The 20,954-nt window shown below is 30.2% G+C and overlaps 1 protein-coding gene and 3 non-coding genes across 5 annotated transcripts in view; all 4 read left to right on the forward strand.

The window, feature by feature from the left end:
- Positions 1–17,748, forward strand: part of LOC139527033 (clustered mitochondria protein homolog) — a 34,463-nt gene extending 16,715 nt beyond the window's left edge. The window contains exons 17-36 of one of the 2 annotated variants that reach the window (XR_011665244.1): positions 822–900; positions 2,634–2,739; positions 3,443–3,533; positions 4,154–4,316; positions 4,800–4,927; positions 5,357–5,434; positions 5,909–5,979; positions 6,627–6,699; positions 7,321–7,482; positions 8,088–8,151; positions 8,977–9,067; positions 9,627–9,813; positions 10,266–10,457; positions 11,013–11,093; positions 11,596–11,721; positions 12,251–12,336; positions 12,753–12,882; positions 13,691–13,899; positions 14,331–14,832; positions 14,995–17,748. Coding sequence is in view for 1 of the 2 variants with exons in the window: in XM_071322280.1 (XP_071178381.1) it covers positions 822–900; positions 2,634–2,739; positions 3,443–3,533; positions 4,154–4,316; positions 4,800–4,927; positions 5,357–5,434; positions 5,909–5,979; positions 6,627–6,699; positions 7,321–7,482; positions 8,088–8,151; positions 8,977–9,067; positions 9,627–9,813; positions 10,266–10,457; positions 11,013–11,093; positions 11,596–11,721; positions 12,251–12,336; positions 12,753–12,882; positions 13,691–13,899; positions 14,331–14,520 (2,307 nt within the window). In the remaining variant the exon portion in view is untranslated. Of the gene's footprint in view, positions 1–821; positions 901–2,633; positions 2,740–3,442; positions 3,534–4,153; positions 4,317–4,799; positions 4,928–5,356; positions 5,435–5,908; positions 5,980–6,626; positions 6,700–7,320; positions 7,483–8,087; positions 8,152–8,976; positions 9,068–9,626; positions 9,814–10,265; positions 10,458–11,012; positions 11,094–11,595; positions 11,722–12,250; positions 12,337–12,752; positions 12,883–13,690; positions 13,900–14,330 lie in introns of both variants that reach the window. The other variant, XM_071322280.1, reaches the window with a different exon arrangement.
- On the forward strand, positions 516–589 carry LOC139529172 (small nucleolar RNA SNORD59). The gene has a single exon (XR_011665795.1). It is a non-coding gene; the product is annotated as a small nucleolar RNA SNORD59 (small nucleolar RNA).
- Positions 1,165–1,238, forward strand: LOC139529175 (small nucleolar RNA SNORD59). The gene has a single exon (XR_011665797.1). It is a non-coding gene; the product is annotated as a small nucleolar RNA SNORD59 (small nucleolar RNA).
- LOC139529173 (small nucleolar RNA SNORD59) lies at positions 7,704–7,777 on the forward strand. Its single transcript, XR_011665796.1, has one exon. It is a non-coding gene; the product is annotated as a small nucleolar RNA SNORD59 (small nucleolar RNA).
- Positions 17,749–20,954: the final 3,206 nt, after the last annotated feature.

Genomic DNA, 20,954 nt, shown 5'->3' on the forward strand with positions numbered 1-20,954 from the left:
AGAGAAAGGACGAAAAATCAGCAAAATTGACGCTTTTTGCACCTGATGACCAACTTTGGGGCAAATTCCTGCCTCATCACCCCCGCCAGCCCACCCCTTGATCACCTACATTAGATTTAAAGGAATCAATATGCTACAGCAACAGGGCTAAGCTCATTTGCATATAATTTGCATATTTTTGCAAATAAACGAAAATTAGACATTTTTTAAAAACAATTCAGCATGGTAAGGGTTAATTATGTGAACTTTAAAAATTTTAAGCGAAATTATGGTTTTGATTATATTTCACAAATTACTGAACATTGTTCAACAGGGCATTGTGTAACTTGGACAAATATCCTTGTTTGTTTTATCGACACACAAAGTTAATGTAACCATGTATGAAATTGTGAACCTAAATGAGAACACATTGTTATTATCTGTTGCTAATATTAAATAGATATATTATACATGTTATATAAAAAAGGTATTATATTGAAATTCACATAGAATACCTAGAGAATACAATTCAGTGGTCCATTATGATGAGTACAAATCAAGACTTTCGTTCTTCTGAGATTCAATGAAGACAATTTTGATTCTGAATGGACCTAAATATTTTTCTTAAGTCTAATTTATGTTTTAGTTTGAATATTTTGACTTATTTCTGAAATTGGACAAAAGGAGCAATTCGGTAGTTCTCTCACCTTTAAACTTTGCTGATATTAATAATTTACTGTGAAACTAATGTAATTTCTGTAAATAGTCTGGTCAAAAGTTTTAATTTTAAACAATTCTGTTTCCTGAAATTATGCTGAAAATGTTTTTTTTTTCTTTTATAGGGTATTGTTGGAAATGACCAGCGACATTATATTTTAGATTTGCTCAGAACTTTTCCTCCAGATCCAAACTATCTTAAATGTAAGTCTAAACTTGTTTTGAGAGAAAAACTATGGTATGGTTTTTTCTCATTGTTGAAGGCTATACAGTTACCTATATTTGCATTCATATAACATCTACTTATGAATTCAATACTTTTTGTGGATACATCTTTTTTGATTGATTGATACATCAAGCCTATTAGAAATTTGTTGAAAGGTTAAATTAATTTCATCAAAATCTAGAAAAATCAGTACAGTATATATTTTCATAAGTAAAGAAAACCTAGGTTACGTTATTCATTGGTCTATTATGATGAGTACAAATCAAGACTTTCGTTCTTCTGAGTTATAATGAGGACAATTTTGATTCTGAATGGACCTTAATATATTTTTTTTTATTAAATGCACCGAAAATAAAGAGATTTATTTGAATTTATAAGATTAAATTTAAGCAGACTTGATTTAAATATCCCCAGACAAACAGTTTACATGTTTTATACTTTGTATAGGAAATCAAGCTAACAAATTGATTGAATTCAGGAAATCAAGGGGTTGGGGGTTGGAAAAAACTTTGCCTTCCTTTAAAATGGAAAGCAAAAAAAAGACCCAAACATTACATATTTTGTTGCATCTTTTTTTCATTAATTGAGATATGTATACTAAACCTGAGAGAAAGAAAGCCAGAATAAAGAACAACAGAAAAAATAATATATAAAGCTATATTTAGTAGGTACCAAAAGAATTCTTGAAAATCAGTATCCTACAAATATTAACCCTTTCACCGATTGCTGCCCAGACAGAAGCTACTCAATTTTCAAATTTTCGTCATTATCAAGGTGAAATTCTCAAAATTCGACTCTTTCACCCCAAATCGTAATTTTTTAACCCAAAACGGCAAAATTTTGAAAAATTTTATGAGGCTGTACAAATTCCTCACACTGATCGATGTCCATTCCAACTGTTTTGTACATAAAACGACTTTTTATGTCAAAAAAGTATACTAGTTTGGCTTCAATTCTTCCATATTCTTTCAAAAAAAATGTTCCCTCATTTCAAATTCTCGTAAATTCCGTAAATTTCCTCTGAATTTGACACGGTTTTCAACAAACGGAACCGCCATGATTACACTTTCATCCGGGTTATCCATCAAAGAAAGATAACCCACGTTTGCACTGTTTGAGCGGGAAACATAAAAGAGGTATTCCGATCCCGGTAAAACGGGACTCATCGTCAGCTGTCTGAAGCGTGAATCCCGGTAAACCGGGACTCGTCAGCGAAAGGGTTAATGAGTCCACAATGTATATTTTCATTTTCTTTATACCAAGGTCACAATAATTTATTGGTCCATTATGATGAGTCCAAATAACCAAATGTCTTCTGAATTATTATGAAGACCATTTAGATTCTGAATGTACCTATATATCAGTTATATTGTCATAAGTTAGTCCTAACAGGGTTGAATAAAGTCAGAACCAGTAAAAAGGGGGATTCCTATTTTGTATTATCAATTCCTCCTATAGTCATGATAGTTTGTAAAAGAGATCCCTGAAACTTCACAAAACATTGCACACATATTGAAGTTGTGCACCTGCTATTATGGAACTGTTCAATAAATATTCCAGACTTAAATTCTCAGTTTCATTCATGACCAATAGATGTGTACTTGTATACTGAATGAACACACTCTTTGAACATGATGTCCTCATCATTTGTGTATTTTACATTGTGTATTATTAGTTATTCTGATTATAACCTGTTGTATTTATATTACAGTTGAAGATGAAGAATTAAGTAAAACAATGACAGAGATGGGATTCCCACGTCAGTTCAGACACAAATTAGCCTGTCTACGACAAGAATTAATAGAAACATTTGTAGAGTAAGTGTTGTCTTTTATTCAAAGAATTAAAAGTGTATCATATAGGTATACAATTGATCATTGTGATATTTCAAGTAAAGAAATACTATTTTCTATTTACTTCCTGTTTAGCACATCGTAACAGTTTTGGGAATTTATTGATTGGGTAAAGATGGCTGGTTCACAGAGAAGTTTGTGCAACTTGTAAAGTTTAAAATGAATCTTATAAAACAAATTTAATGATGACAAAAATGTCTCCCTAATTTGCTTTTAAACTGAAGATGTCAAATTTTATTAACTACTCTGAAACTAGACGTGATAAGTTGAAAATCTTACTTTTAAAACAAATACACTCATGTCCATAGTGATGAAAAAATACATAAATGACTTTCGTTCTTCTGATCCTTGATGATCACATTATTCTGAATGGACTTGTGTGTTCTGATAACATTGAGATATTTCCCACTGTTTATACTTTGAAAATATGCTTGAAATTTGAGAAGGTTACTGTTAATTTTGTGGGTTAAGAAAGTATTTGTTATTTGAAAGGAATGACAGTTTAATAGGCAAGACCTGAAAAAATAGAAAAAAATAAATAAATCTAGACTAAAGAAAACTAATATTTTGTTAAATAATTTAACTCATGGTTGACCAATTTTTCACAAAACCCAGAAAAATTGTTTCTTATAAAAACTTATCTCATTCATTGAATATTTATTTATAGAACTAGATATGTAGCCTTTGTACGACATGCAGCCTACCAGTTCCAGCAGTTACAGTTACAGAGACAAAACAAAAAAGCAGATGATCAAACAGTGAGTTTATTTATTGATATAGGAAGATGTGGTATGAGTGCCAATGAGAAGTCTCTTCATCCAAGTCACAATTTATAAAAGTAAACCATATGTTCATAAAAAACCTTGAAATTTCATTTGTTAGAAGAAGCAAAAACTGGGGTCAAACAATTTTATGGATCCTAAAATTATAAGCAAATATGTACTGTTCCACATGAAATGGAAATGGAAGATAAAAATGTCATTTTATTGAGGGCTATTCTAGAAAAAAATGTACTGGGGGGTTGGAAGGCACATTATATTAATAATACATGGGTGATGGGTATCAGAGCAACTTTTCACACTATAATGCACTATAATTCTCAATTACAATTGTCTGGGTGGCGGGTGCTGACCAAAACTGCCTTCCAAACCCCCCCCCTACATTTTTTTCTGGAATAGCCCTGAGTGAATTCCATGGTTAAGAATGTTGTAAGCCAATCACAAAGGTTGGCTGTAAACTTTTGAAAATATAAATCAGAATGCTTTTAATTCTTAAATGGTTAATTAAAAAGCAGGATCAGGGAAATTCTTTGCAGTAGGTTCAGAGAGTAAGTTTTTGAAATTCAAAATTGTAAAAAAAAAAAATGTATTCTTGTTAGGAATCAAAGAAAGAAGAAACTAAAGACATGAAGTCAATAGAACCTAAGGCTTTGACGAATGGACATAGTGAGACATGTGACTCAGAAGATAAAGACGAAGATATAGAAACTGATGAGGCCAAGAAAATTGTAGAAGCTCTTACAGCTGGTGATGGACAAACATGTAAGTTTAGTTTATATATTCTTGAAACCAAAAATTTGTAAACTTTATGTAACTACAAAGCCATGTATATCTAAAAAAAAAATCAATCATCAGTATATAGAATTTACTTGTATTGTAATGCATGCTATTGAACAAACGCACAAGTTCATAATGATGAGAAATACATAAAATGACTTTCGTTCTTCTGATCCTTGATGATCTTTTTATTCTGAATGGACTTGTATTTGATAACATTGAATAATTTTCAATTTTGAAAAGTTTCAGTCTAGAACTGGAGAGAATTTCTATCGCTTTTGATGAGCTGAAAAAGGTCAAACAATATTATTTTCATTCTTAATGTAAGAAAAATATGTGATTGTGTACAGTGTTTCTTATTTTCAGGAAAATGGTTTGATTTAAAATTTAAAAGATAAAGAAAAGAAATTGCTTAAAAACTTGTGGAAAATATGACCAATAAACATTATGAAATGATTCTTTTTTCAGTTGAAGAAAATAGTAAAGATATAGTGAAGAAAGCTGCTCAAGCTGTTGGTTCTCTTAGTGATACAGAATTCAGTATAACCTTTAACCCCGATGTATTTCAGTCACATGTCAAACATGCTGAACCAGAGGTAAATAATGGATTATTTAATTGTGTAAATATTGAAATTTAATAAAGTTATGCTTGATCAATCAAAGGGATTCAAAATGTAACTAATTCTGTGAGAATGTTAGCTGGGCTACTTATTTTCCTGTAATCTTGCATGATCATAGAAAACTTAACCACAAAATATTTCACCCTTATACAAAATGTGTAGTATTTCTAATTTGCATTTTTTTTTTATTCCTACAATTAAAGATATTTAAGGCACAGTTGATTATAATTGTATCAATAAACCAATTTTTTGAGATGTTTTGGCCATTGGCCTTCTTCAGTTCTTTATTTTTCCTCACAACTACATGGCTGACATAGTTGATTAAATAATTTCAAATTTTGTATGTTAATTATTTGTTTTCTTTGATTAGTCGGTATGTCACCAAATAGCTTTTTTTTTTACTAGGGTGAGACGTTCAAGAAAGAAAAGAAACTAGTCAAAGATGCAGCTGAATTTTTAGTGCTTCATCAGATTCCTTCATTGGTAAGTTGAACATGTAATCATTGCCAGATATCACTACAAGGGCTCAGCATTCTACCAACCAATATAATCTATTTTTTGTTCCAGCTTCAGGCATGTAAATTAAAAAAAGTTTATCGTAAGGACTCTACTAGTGCTATATTTTTAATGGTAAAACACATTGATATTCATATGCATTTTAAAAAACTCAATCACAGTGTTTATATTTAACTGAAGTTTAGATGAGCTTACTTTTAATACAAATACACTCATGTCCATAGTGATGAAAAATACACAAATGACTTTCGTTCTTCTGATCCTTGATGATCTTTTTATTCTGAATGGACTTGTGTTGTGATATTATTGAGATATTTCCCAACTAACTTAACTTTGTAAATTGGATGGTTAAAAGTTTTAACTTGTGTATTAAGTTTATTTTAAATGTTATACACATGTAAGTACAATCAATTTTATATTAGTACATATTATAATCTACAGGTGAATGACTGTATGGATCATACGTCCTCTCCTATTGATGGTCTGACCTTGACAGAAGCAATGCATAACAAGTAAGTCGGAACATAATCCATAGAGATTGTTATGCAGTCACCAACTGTAATCATTGTTATTCATGGAATACCAATTTTTACTTAATATTGAAAAAATTTATTTGTCCATAGTGATGAAAAATATGTAAATGACTTTTGTTTATCTGATGTTTTAATGTTTTTTATCTGAATGGACTTGTTAAAAAGTTAAACTTGTATATGAAGGATATTTTAATGTACAACAGTACCTATTACAAATACATACCATAATAAAAACAGTTTAACGGCTTCCATGGCCAAGTGGTCTAGTGTAGTAACTACTGTAATCACTAGGTTGTGAGTTTGAACCCTGCTCATGCAGCTGCACTCAACTCCAACCTTACTTGCCAAGGATTTTCAGTTTTCAATAGAAACTAGCCATCACGAAATGCCCTTGAACAGACAAAAAATGTTTATTATGGGGGTCTTTGAAACTTTGTTCTTTTATCATGCTATAATTCAACCAAACTGTTTACATTTTCTTTTTTATAATCATGCAACATAATTGAATGAATACAAACAAAATTGTTTTGAGATTCTTTTTGAATCAGCAAAATGCATTTAGCATATAATGTTTGTTACAGTGGACACTTTTTCATGTTAAATTTTAACAAATTGTTTATTTGTAGGGGTATAAATATGAGATACCTTGGTAAAGTTGCCGATGTCATGTCCAAATACTCATCTGTTTCATATGTATATGTAAGTATGTAGTCGGGCTAACTACTTTGATGTAGTGATAAGAAAAAATTGCATATTCCTTAAAGCTTGCTGTTGGATGTTAGCTAAGGCTCTGTGTTGAAGACCATACTTTTGACCTTTAATTGTTTACTTTTACAAATAGTGACTTGAATGGAGAGTTGTCTCATTGGCACTAATACCACATCTTCTTATATCTATTTATTTTAAAAAACTTCACATGTTCTTAGTACACCAAAGATCCAAATTCATGTCCATAATGATGAGTTTAAATAACCAAATGTCTTCTGAATTGTTGTGAAGACGATTTTTGATTTCTGAATGGACCTGAATGTTTTATCTGCTTTTCTGTAGTCCTAATGTAAGGCATGCAATTCAGTATTTCTGACATAAGTCATAGCTGGATAAATGAATTAGTGTTTTATTCTTGCTACCTTTTTGCACATTTACTTGAATGAAAATTATGCAATTGAACATACTCAATATATAAGAAGGAAGCCAGTATGGTTGAATTAAGTTGCTAACAACCAGTCAACAAAATAAGCTTGAGATGAATTTATGAAGAAAATGTGTGTTGTAGGTTTAAACAATAATTTTTTTTTAAATGTTTGGTTTCTTTTTCAGGATATTGTTGTAGCAGAATTAATTACAAGGGCAGCTAAACGTCTGTTTAAGATTTATATGCAGGGAGTTGACATGATGAGCCTGTCGTCTGCTGTCAGTCATTTTCTAAACTGTTTCCTGGGATCTTTCCCATCTCCACATGCTCAGATAACTGCTGAGGAGGTAAGGTTGACTGGTATACAGTTATGATATTGAAGAAGAGTATATTTGTTTATTCTCAGCTACAAAATTCTTTGAAAAATTTGTAGTAACGAAAGTTTTTGCTGTCAGATCGATATCTAACCAAGGATACTATTGTAAGTTTTTGTTGTATTTGGAAATATTTGATTGAACATGTTGAATACAGCTGTGAAAAAGTATATAAATGTATCAAAATTCATTGGTCTATTATGATGAGTACAAATCAAGACTTTCGTTCTTCTGATTTGGTATGAAGACAATTTTGATTCTGAATGGACCTATATATTTATACCATCTGTAAAAAGAGAGATTGATTTAATTTATTAGCACAAATGAAATGGAATTTTCTAAGACTTGAAAGGCAAGACACACATGTACCATCCTTACATTTAAAAAAAAAAATCAATAAGTATTTGTATAGTGAAAATGGTTCTTACTCATTATCCATGAATTATATAAAAAAAAAATGCCCTCTAACTCTTGAGCATTTTTTCTGGAATATGATTAAGTTATTCAAAAGAAGATAAAAATTAAATATTATATTGCACTATTTTTTCTCATTAATTGTGATTTGTATGTTTTTAAAGTTACAGAGTAAGAAAACTAGAAGAAAGAACAACAGAAAAAATAAAGCTGTATTAGTCAGTATAGGTAAGTTTTGAAGTAGATTGCACATTTGTGGTTCAAGGACTGCTTTACAGAAAAAAAGACTTCACTTAATTTTTAGAAAAATATGTAGAAACAATACTACCTTTGGAAAATCATCAAAAGAAAAATACTGTTGATTCCTATTCTTGTAGAGAAAACAAATAATTTGTATAATATCCTCTTAATGTTTATATTTTATGAATACTATTTGTGTTGCTTTAAGTAGACCCTGAAATTGCACATTCTACCAGTTAAGACTAATATCAACTAGCCACCAGAGACCAAAGGAGGTTAACAACTAAGGTCACCATACTGCCTTCAACAATTGCAAATTTCATACTGTATTCTCTCACAAGCAATCACTGTAATCTATGTAAGGAGATGAGATAGGATCGCCAATTAGACCCAAGTCACTCAACTATCCATTAGGTATTCCAGAAATAATTGCATTGAGGTCATCAGGCACATTTTCTTCAACCCCATCATTGATCAAATTTAAGGACTTTTTCTGTAATATTTTCTATGCTGGACCAAAACTACCTATCGCTTAATTAATATTTTTATAGAAGTGCCTTCTGACCACCACTTCCAAAACTATAGGGAGACCGATTTGTAAAAGCAAATTGCTTGTTTCTGAATCCTTAAAATTATTTCATTGTATAATATGTTTAATGTTGATTTATCTGAATAAATATTGTTTAAACTAAAACTATGTCATTTCTTGGAAAGCCTATAGAAGTATTAGGCATATACTTATACCCTTTACCTTATATTTACATGGAACTTCTAAGGTTTTGTCATATATTTATTGTGTCCCTTTATTATCAGATAACACAGAATGGGTCAATGATACACCCAAAACAATTTGGAAGAAAGTTGTGGATGAAGTTCAAGATTATTTCCAATACACATTAGACTGGTAAGTTTTCTTGTCAGTATTATTCCATCTGTTATAAACCCATACTTGGGTAAGATGAAGGAAGTTCAAGATTATTGTTATAACTCAAACATTCGTTGGATGAAGTTCAAGATTATCATCAGTACTTTTCCATCTATTTCTAATCCTAACATATTTGATGGAGTTCAAGATTATTTTCGTATATTTTACTCTTATGGGGGTAAATTATAACATCAGTATTATTCCATCTGTTATAAACCCATACTTGGGTAAGATGAAGGAAGTCCAAGATTATTGTCATTATAACTCAAACATTCGTTGGATGAAGTTCAAGATTATCATCAGTACTTTTCCATCTATTTCTAATCCTAACATATTTGATGGAGTTCAAGATTATTTTCGTATATTTTACTCTTATGGGGGTAAATTATAACATCAGTACTATTTCATCTGTTTACAACCTAAACTTGTTGTAAGATTAAGGATTATTATCATCATTTTAGATTAGACTGGTAAGTTTTATGATGAGTACTATGACATCTGTTTATAAGCCATACATTGTTTTTTTCTCCCCTTTCAGTGATTCTATAGATAGTGCCTTAGAAAGGTATAACTTACAGAGAGTATCCCTGCTGAGACAGTTCTGTCTGAAGGTTGGAATTCAGATCTTATTGAAGGAGTATAATTTGGATGCCAAAAATAAACAAGTGTTCTATGAAGATGATATCATTAATGTCTTTCCTATTGTTAAAAATGTTCATCCGAAGGTATGTTGTACTAGCCTAGAAAATTGTTGGTTCAGTGTGTTGAAACTGATTATATAAAATATATTTTAAATTGTATCAAGAGCTAACATAAACATAATGCTGTGAAAACATTCTTTGGGTCATTTTAAAGAAGATATTCTTGTTTTGTGCTTGGTTTGATCTGCTAAAATTGAAAATGACATTTAAGATGTGAATGAAAACTTCATAAATAGACCTTCAACTCAAACTCTGCAAAAAATTCTCCAATAAATTGTTGAAGAATAAACATAATAGCTTGTAACCTGAAGAGAAAAAAAAATCTATTTGAATCATGATTCATTTGGACAGTGTGAAGTACAAAAATTTCAAGTGCTGGATCATTTTACATTAAAAAGTGAAATTTATAAAGAAATCGTTTCTTCATGTGTTATTTATGTACACTGGATATAATTTGCTATGTATATTTGTTGCAGGCCACAGATGCTTACCACTTTTTCACAAGTGGTCAAACAAAGATACAACAAGGATTATTACGGGAAGGTTATGAACTGATCAGTGAAGCCTTGAACTTACTTAACAATGTCTACGGACCCATGCATGCTGAGATTGCTGCCTGTCTACGATTACTGGCCAGACTTAATTATATCATGGGAGAATATGGAGAGGTGAGTGTAAAAGAATAGAAAAAAAAATTCACAATTGAAAAAAAGTTGACACATTGTTATCTTTAAATAAGACACATTTACTGTAAATTCAGAAATTATTGCGAGGTTTCTATTAATGCGAATAATGCAACTAGGTTAGTATAGCATTAATAAGAACTTGCATTCTGATATCTTATAAATATATCTGTATGTAAATTTCGCAATAATTAATCTCTTATTTTGTCCATTCTTCAAAAATCACAATAATAAATGCACACAATAATTTCTGAGTTTACAGAATACCAGTATATTAGTATACCAATCATTATGGAATTGCATTAATTTTATAATCCGTGTACAAATTTTTTGCAAATTTTCTACATATTTTATTACAATTTTAATCAAGTAATGATTTTCAATTTTGCCATTCAAGAGTTAAGGCCCTTGATTGCTTTGAAAATGACGAATGAATGATTTCAAAACCCAGTTTGTTCTCAATATGACAATACATGTGTGTGTCTAATCTTGATCATAATTTAAAAGCAAGAAAATTTCATAGCTAAATTTTTATTTCAGGCTATGTCATACCAACAAAGGGCAGTACTAATGAGTGAGAGAGTACTTGGTATAGATCATCCAAATACTATTACAGAATATGTAAGTATTAGTATTTTGTACTAAAGCAGTCAATAGAAATTTTGTAACATTCATATTAAAGTTTAAAAAAAATGTCAAAAGCTATGTTTTCTTTTACTCCGATTTTATGGAATCAGTTATTTTAGCCTCTTTAGGACTCCAAATTATTGTATAGGAATAGAATTTGCTGGATATACATCCTTCCTGGATTCACATCTTTCAATTGCTGAAGTATAATTTGTATTTTGTAAGGTCAATCATTACTAAGTAATCAGCTTTGAGGCCTTACATTTTCACTCTTGCTTTGGATAAAATTTGAATACTAGGCCATGTGTAAATTTTCAACAAATCTAAGGCTTCCAAGAATTATTGCTTAATTTTCAACAAATCTATGGCTTCCAAGAATTATTGCTTAATTTTAGCACTAGGGACCGACTTTTATCCCTTTATATTAATCATGTTTATCAGCACAGTTTTGCCAACAGTCCAAACTCTTTTATATATTACCTGTGTATACTTTCAGGCACACCTTGCCTTGTATTGCTTTGCCAACAGTCAGGTGTCTATTGCCTTACGACTAATGTACAGAACACGATATCTTGCCTTGTTATGTCACGGAGACAATCATCCAGAAGTAGCTCTTATAGATGTAAGTACATTTATACTGAATTAACACACACATTGTAATGAGAGTGCAGCAAGGGTTAAGAAACAGTTAAATTTGTCAGTCTTAATTGATTAAAAGTACTTATAAATGAAATACCAAATTAATACAACACCTGTTCAAACTGTCGTATTTATATCAAAAGTTTAAGACAAAAACTTATCTTTTTTTCAGCTTGAACTTCTTGAAATTTCATAGCTGTTTTTAGTCAAAACCATTTAAACAATTTGTGAGAAATACAGCAGTAACTGTAATCTCTTGTGTTTCGTAAAAAAAACATTAATTTATAAAAAAAAACCAAAAAACCACTAAATAATAAAATATGGATAGTTATGAGATAATTTCCACAACAGACTACCTGTTTTAATACAAATCTCAAAAACAAATGTGTGAATTACAACAATTTGTTAAAAAAACCACCCATTAATTTATGATAAACTGTACAGATATAGGAAAGTTATTAGATAACTTTGACAACATTCCTTTTAATCTGAATACTTTTTTGTGATTTCAGAGTAATATAGGTTTGATCTTACATGCAGCAGAAGAATATGATCTATCATTGAGATTCTTAGAAAATGCTCTACAAATAAACTCTAAGTAAGTTTTTATCATATTTTTAGGTTTAATTTAATATTCAATAATTCTTTATAGTTAAATTATAATTGAATGCAGTTTCAAAGTCTCCACTTAATATTTTATGTCTATTTAATTCTCTTGTAAGAAAAAATGTGCAGACTTACAAATCTTGATTGTAAAGTATTGCATGGTTTATTGAATTTAAGAAAAATAAAAAATGTATAATACAGCATTGTTTGTAAAATTCATGCTGATTGGGTATTGGATAATGCCACAGATTTTAGGGCATCAATTCCACAATTGATGGTCTAAAATTGTGCATGCAAACATACAATTTAGAGATTTTTTTCTCTCAGTTGCATGAAAATAGACATAACATAGTTGAAATTGAGATATTTTTTAATTGGTTCTATATTAAATTTCTCTCTTCTTCTTAGATTCCATGGTGCTAAAAGTTTAAAGGTTGCTATGAATTACCACTTGGTAGCCAGGACACATTCCTGTAGGGGAGATTTCAGGGCAGCCTTACAGAGTGAAAAAGAAGCTTTCACCATCTATAAACATATGGTAATGTTTACTTTTAGTCAGATAATTTAAAAAAAAATAAAGAAGATGTGATATGAGTGCCAATGAGACAACTATTCCATCCAAGTCACAATTTATAAAAGTTAAAAGTAAACCTTTAAAGGTTAAAGTAGGGTCTTCAACATAGAATACAGCCTTGGCTCACATCGAACAGCAAGCCATAATGGGCCTAAAAAATTATGTATGCATAGCACATTTAAACAACATGTAGATGTGAATGAAGTGCAGACTGAACATAGTTGAGATCAGATTGATAATTCAAAATTCAAACGGAATTCTTGAAAAACAATAATTTGACAGTGGAAATTATTTCTGAAAGACAAACTTTTGATAACAGGTTCTTGCCATTACTATTATTTGGAGCAGTTATAAACCAAGGAACTACTTTTAAATTGTGTGAAAATTAAATTTAACTTTAGTGTAAGCAGTTTGTTAATTGTATCCAATTTTCAGTCCTTTGATTCGACACTCTGAAGATATTCAAAACTTAAAAAGTGAAAGAGAAACTGACAATGTCATAAGTAAAAATAAAAAAAGCAACATAAAACATTACAAGTCCAAAAAATGCATCATATAAAACTAAAAACTGAGCAAAAGTCCAAAATCAATAATGAAAGTTGACCGGAATTTTTCTATAAGTTGTACTGCAATGAACAGTATAGTTTTATTGAGTCACACTCACCTATTTGCCTCAATTGTTTTTCACTCGAGATTCGAGTACCTGGCAAATTGGGTACAAAGACACCTGTTATTCTCTCGGTATATATGATTGAGTTTTTTGTCTTTATAGCTTGGAGAAGAACATGACAGAACAAAGGAGAGTTCAGAATGTTTGAAGCATCTCACACAGCAGGCTGTTGTCTTTCAAAAGAAAATGAACGAGATTTATAAAGGAGAAAAATCCATTACATTCCCTCCATTACAGATTCAAACACCATCTATTGGCAGTGTGTTAGAAACATTAAATGTTGTTAATGGAATCGTCTTTGTACAAATCAGGTAATTATCTTAGGTTATCTCCCTTTCTCCAATATTTAATCCATGATGCAATTGTTCTAGTTAAGGTAGCTGTATTTCCATTTGAAAGCTTGCAACAACAAAAAAAAGGAATTGCCCATGTCAAAACAACTTGGTTATTAAATATCAGTATGAGAAAATTTTGATATTGAAGTCAATAATTTAGTACATTGTATACATAATATTTTTTATTGTATACATATTACAGAATAATTTTACTATGACACATATGTTTTAAACATGCTAGCTGTTGCAATGGTTTGTATTTTTTCCAAATTCTCAATTTGAACGAATGAAATTGTACTGCTACTTCAAAAAGAGTGATGTAATCTTAAAATCCAAAACCTCTTGTTAAAAGACTTATTAAAATTCAGTGAACGTAAAATAAAGACTTGTTGGATTGTTTTTTTCAGTCCTGAAGATATTGAAAGATTCAAGAAACAAATGGCTCTTAAATCAGTTGAGAAGGACAATGAACTAGAACCAAAAGAACTGGAGGACAAACTGTCAATCAAAGAAGTGAAGGAGGAGTTACCAAATGGAACAATGACCAATGGCAGTTTAGAAACAAACAATAGTGAAATGGCTCTGCCCTTAGATTGAAGATCAGAGATCAAATGAAAGGTGTGGCCATATATGCAAGCATTTAATCAAAATAAATGCAGAGAACATTAATGTGCAAACTTGGTCATGTATTCGTGTTCAGTGAAGTGTAAAAACAATATGATGTACCAGTTCATAGATTTGTGGCTGATCAGTTCCGCTGTTCCATTAAAAACTGATCGGTTGTTTTATATTGAGAAAAAAACAGATATTGAACATTTTTACTGCCACTAATCAGACTTTGGCAAGCTGTATAACTTGATAATAATGTATACAGTAGCATTTAGGAAGTAGAAATGACTAGCTATTACTGTAAACCCAAAACTAATGCATGCATTTATTATTTTGATTTTTGTGATATTCAGAAAAATATTGTTTGAATTCATATAAAAAAATTCAAAATACGATTTAATTATTGTGATTATTGCATTTTTTGCAATAATAAAAACATCGCATCAATTTCTGAATTTACAGTATTTAGAAGTGTGGTTTGTTAAGTTTTTTTCATTTATCTACGAGAGTTGTCAAATTTAATACATATAGCTGTGATTTTTTAGAAGTGTGTATGAATATATATGTGTATGATGTCCAATTTAATTAATGAATTATGATTTTGATTTATTTATGATATATATGAAGTATTTGTTTTTGAATTTAGTATGTCTGAAAATGTTTGTCCTTTTGCATTTCTATATCATACAATTTTTTTTATTTACACTGAAATTTCAAGGTTTATTTCACATAAAGTATATGTATGCTCCATTGAATTGAAATGAAGCTTTCTAAAGTTTAAACATCAGTTGTAAACATTTTTGAACTATTAAGGAGTAAAAACCTTCATGGCTGTTGTATTTAAACTTATAATAAAAAAAGTACATGCTACCCAACTTTTAAGAGTTGATAAAATCCATGCCATTAAGATTTGTCTTAAAACAAGTTTCCAGATATACATTGTGAGCTTAACCAGATATAATATATTGGAATTGTACAATTTTCTGAAGATCAGAAAGAATAATAATGAATTTTCCTAAAATTATACAAGATAAAGTAACTTGTAGTATGATATTCAAATGACCTGTATACACTTTTTTTTATCAATAAACATTAATACAATTATCAAGTTCGTCATCTTAAACAAAATCGTGCATGAAGTATAAATCACAAATACCATTTAAAATTCAAACAGTATGTAAATATGTAAATAACTTTCCAAGCATGTATATACCATTAATTAGTTTTATTCCAAGGCATAGTTGCATGATTAAAGCTTGTAGATTTTTTTTACAATAGTCTGAAATAATGTATTGTGCATGAATTACTTGCCACTGGATCAATAGTTGAGAGTTATAATGATCATTGCAACAATAGGACACATGATGGAATAATAGGTTAATTTCTAATCATTTCAACTCTATTTGTGGAGTTATAATCAAACTTTTTTTTATGATAAAATATCATATTCAAGCAAGGAGCTTACAATTTTTTATGCTGTTTTTTTTCAAAATTATTTTGTTAAGAATAATTAGTTTTAACCACAGTAAATAAGAAATTGATGGAAAAAAGCAGAATAAAAATGTGTCTTGAAGAAAAAATAAACCATAAAATGATCATTATATATACAATAACTTTGCTACTTAACTTGTTAAGACAAAGTTAATTATCTGTTTAAAATAAGTGTTGTCAAATATGGTGCATATTTATATTATTTTTAGTTGTGTATTTTACCCAGTCGTCCAATCAAATTCATAGATGACATTATATTTAATTATGTCTTTATGAAACATTCCAAGCGATATTAGTGCTAAAGTGTTGCTTCATTCCATTTAGTGTTTATCTAGTAGATCTGTAGTGTAGATTCCTCCATTCCAGAATTCCCAGAATTCCCAGTTTGGTGCTCCCAATGTTCCTTTGTGTGCATGTATATAATATCATTAAGGGGAGGTCACTCAGTTTTCAGGGGAGATGATTTGAATGAGAAGTTTTGTGATTAAATTTTATTTCTTTTTCATACAGGAAAATCATGCATTTGTATTAAATTCTGTTTCATATAATTTCTGATTTGTTCAATTCATTTATGTCATCAGGGATTCATATTCTATATTCATTGTTGGGGATAACATTTTGTCAAACAACCCGCAAATAAGATAGTTTTAAAAATTCTGTTTTAAAGGCCACATTGAACTTTTTATACGACCACAAAAAAAATCTGTGGTGATATCATGCTGCGCTCAGCAAAGCATTTGATTTTTTGTTTTGTTTTTGTTGTTATCGATATCTTTCTTTGATCTCGAGTTGAGAATTTAATATTTATATTATATTGAGCTTCAGTATTTAATGAGGAAAATATATGTATTAAAACTGGTGTACTGAGGAAAATATATATGTATCATTATAGATCATCATAAAGGGTAAGATGTTGCTGTAGAATATCTTCATAACAAATATTATTTATTTATATAAACAAAACATTATAAATAGCAATACTATGAAGAAAGAAAGTCAAGTTATTTTATAGCAAAGACTGTTTTACCTGATAACCAGTTTACTTTTATTTTGTAATTTTTAAGAAAATAGCAAGAGCAATTAAAAAAACCACGAGTGTTGACATATAAATTGCTGAGGGGTCATCTGCGATGAATTTACATGAATTGTATTTTTTTACCAGATCATTTTTTGGCATTAAACGCAGGAGACTCATAAAGAACGGATAAATATTTAATTTATATATAACAACAATAACAAACTTAAAAAGAAAACAGCTTCTTAAATTATTTTTTGTTTATACTGAAAACTTGTCTTTGCTTTTAAGATGTAATATATATGTTACTGTGTGTGATTATTCTAGTATTATGAATGCAAGTGAAATAGTTTTGCCAATTATTTTTTCATTTTGTGCCAATTATCCATATTTTAGACAGAACAAGAAATACACTATTTAGTATATATGTAAATATTGTTTTGTTATTCGTGTGTGATAGAACAACATTAGTTGACAATTTTTTTGTTTGTTTGATATTATAGTTAATGAGGACGGAAATATAAATAAATCAGTCGAGGTTGATTGGGAAGATAACTCTGTTTGTAATCATTGTATCTGTTACTTTATAGATGGATATTATTTCTTTTTATAGAATCATAAACTAGAGTCCCCCAAAAACAAACAAAAATATTTATAAAAAAAGAATAATAAAAAAAAAAATAAAAAAAAATTGAATTATAAAAAAAAAATCAAATAAATTATGCATTGCTAAAAAATTTAAATGAAAATGAAACAAATGCAATTGCATAATTAAAAGAAAAAAAAAAATATATATATATCAATACAATTTAAAAAAAAAAAAAATAGAGCAAAAGAAATATATCTCTATATAAACCATTACATTCACTTGCCTCCGCCTCCTTGGATAATGAGTGATGGTATCCTTACAAGGGCTTGATATTCCATTTCAACTTCCTAGTTCTTGCATGTGTTGTATTTGATCTTTTTGCATTCAATGCTCAAAAGATTTATGCATACTATCATTATGATCATTAAATGGGGGGACTTTAAAAGTTACTTCTCAACCCTCTCACATTTATTTTTTTACTCAAATAGGCCTGAACTAGGTCTAACACTGTTAGAAGTCCCCCTCTTAAGAAGAGACTTCAGTTTATGTACTCACACTTATAACCAGAATGAGCTTTTCATTTTTGTCAAAACCCCAGTAAATTTGAAAGAAGGCTAGTTTAAGTATGAAGCAGTCCGATTAAAATACAGATCCTGTGCCCCAAGCTTCAATTACAAGGACCTGATAACACTCTGTCCTACTTTCTGTTCTAAATTTTTTTTATATCAACCAATGAAATTTCTGCCTTCAAATTTTTGAAGGTGTGTATCATTTTGATAAAACATGAGGATCCCGAAAGGTTGTTAGAACAGAAAGTAGACCAGAGAATTTTCAGTTTCCAATAAATCAAACATAAATGTTTAGTTTTCTCCTTTATAACACAAAGGTATCTGTCACCATTGTCTCTGAGAGCCAAACAGATACAGGACAAGAAAACTGTCAAAGCTTCCCAACAATGTCGACTGATTCTGTTATATTTCTGTCATATTTGTTGTGACACTAATTAAATAAATCCTTCAGTGGATATGATTTTTAATAATAAAGATATAAAAAGTATGAGATTTTGTTTTGGTTGTTTATAGTTGAAGAGGAAGACAGGTATGCTATTTCTGTTTATGGTTAGGTTAGTTTTTGGAAACACCTAGTGATGGGTCAATGATATTTGGTATGCTGTTGTAATGCCGTATTAGTTTTTGGCAACACCTAGTGATGGGTCAATGATATTTGGTATGCTGTTGTAATGCCGTATTAGTTTTTGGAAACACCTAGTGATGGGTCAATGATATTTGGTATGCTGTTGTAATACCGTATTAGTTTTTGGCAACACCTAGTGATGGGTCAATGATATTTGGTATGCTGTTGTAATACCGTATTAGTTTTTGGCAACACCTAGTGATGGGTCAATGATATTTGGTATGCTTTTGTAATACCGTATTAGTTTTTGGCAACACCTAGTGATGGGTCAATGATATTTGGTATGCTGTTGTAATACCGTATTAGTTTTTGGCAACACCTAGTGATGGGTCAATGATATTTGGTATGCTGTTGTAATACCGTATTAGTTTTTGGCAACACCTAGTGATGGGTCAATGATATTTGGTATGCAGTTGTAATACTGTATAGAGAATATATTCATTGAATAAGGTTAATGGAATATTATGGTGGTTATTATTTTGGCGAATTCAAAACTTTATCAATACCTTTGGATGTGTACTTTTAAATTGGATGAATTTATTTTGGGGATTTTTTTCTTTCTGTGAAATTAAGCAAAAATTTAAACCACACGAAAATAACCTACTATATGGTAGCAGGTTTCAATGGATATTGTTTGGTCTGTGCCTTCAGTCGTGGTTCATTGACTGAATGTTAACCAACATGTTTAAGTGTTGCTGTTGTAACTTCCACAATTGTATTTTACTATCAAGATAACAAACTAGAGGCTCTAAAGAGCCTGTGTCACTCACCTTGGTCTATGTGAATATTAAACAAAGGACACAGATGGATTCATGACACAATTGTGTTTTGGTGATGGTGATGTGTTTGTACATCTAACTTTACTGAAAATTCTTGCTGCTTACAATGATCTCTATCTATAATGAACTTGGCCCAGTAGTTTCAGTTGAAAATCTTAGTAAAAATTTACAAATTTTATGAAAATTGTTAAAAATTGAATATAAAGGACAATAACTCCTTAGGGGGTCAATTGACCATTTCGGTCATGTTGACTTGTTTGTAAATCTTACTTTGCTGAACATTATTGCTGTTTACAGTTTATATCTATCTATAATAATATTCAAGATAATAACCAAAAACAGCAAAATTTCCTTAAAATTACCAATTTAGGGGCAGCAACCCAACAACGGGTTGTCCGATTCATCTAAAAATTTTAGGGCAGATAGGTCTTGACCTGATAATCAATTTAACCTCATGTCAGATTTGCGCTAAAGGCTTTGGTTTTTGAGTTATAAGCCAAAATCTGCATTTTACCCCTATGTTCTATTTTTAGGTGTGGTGGCCATTTTGGTTGGATGGCTGGGTCACCCGACACATTTGTTAAACTAAATACCCCAAAGATGATTGTGGCCAAGTTTGGTTTAATTTAGCCCAGTTGTTTCAGAGGAGAAGATTTTTGTAAAAGATTACAAAGATTTACGAAAAATGGTTAAAAATTGACTATAAAGGGCAATAACTCCTAAAGGGGGTCAACTGACCATTTCGGTCATGTTGACTTATTTGTAAATCTTACTTTGCTGAACATTATTGCTGATAACAGTTTATCTCTATCTATAATAATACATGTATTCAAGATAATAACCAAAAACAGTAAAATTTCCTTAAAATTACCAATTCAGGGGCAGCAACCCAACAACGGGTTGTCCGATTCATCTGAAAATTTGTGGGAAGATAGAAATTGACTTGATAATCAATTTAAACCCCGTGTCAGATTTGCTCTAAATGCTTTGGTTTTTGAGTTTTAAGCCAAAATCTGCATTTTACCCCTATGTTCTATTTTAAGCCATGGCGGCCATCTTTGTTAGTTGGCAGGGTCACCAGACACATTTTTTAAACTAGATACCCCATTGATGATTGTGGCCAAGTTTGGTTTAATTTGGCCCAGTAGTTTTAGAGGAGAAGATTTTTGTAAAAGTTAACGCTGACGGACGCAAAGTGATGGGAAAAGCTCACTTGGCCCTTCGGGCCAGGTGAGCTAAAAAGTGACATATCTGTGTTGTCCGTTTAATCATTCAAAATGTACAGTCTGCAATAGTTGAACCAATCAAGTTTTAACCGATTGCTGTTGAATTTGCATCACACTGTAGGACATGC

The sequence above is a fragment of the Mytilus edulis genome, chromosome 6 (assembly GCF_963676685.1).
Source record: "Mytilus edulis chromosome 6, xbMytEdul2.2, whole genome shotgun sequence".
NCBI lineage: Eukaryota > Metazoa > Mollusca > Bivalvia > Mytilida > Mytilidae > Mytilus > Mytilus edulis.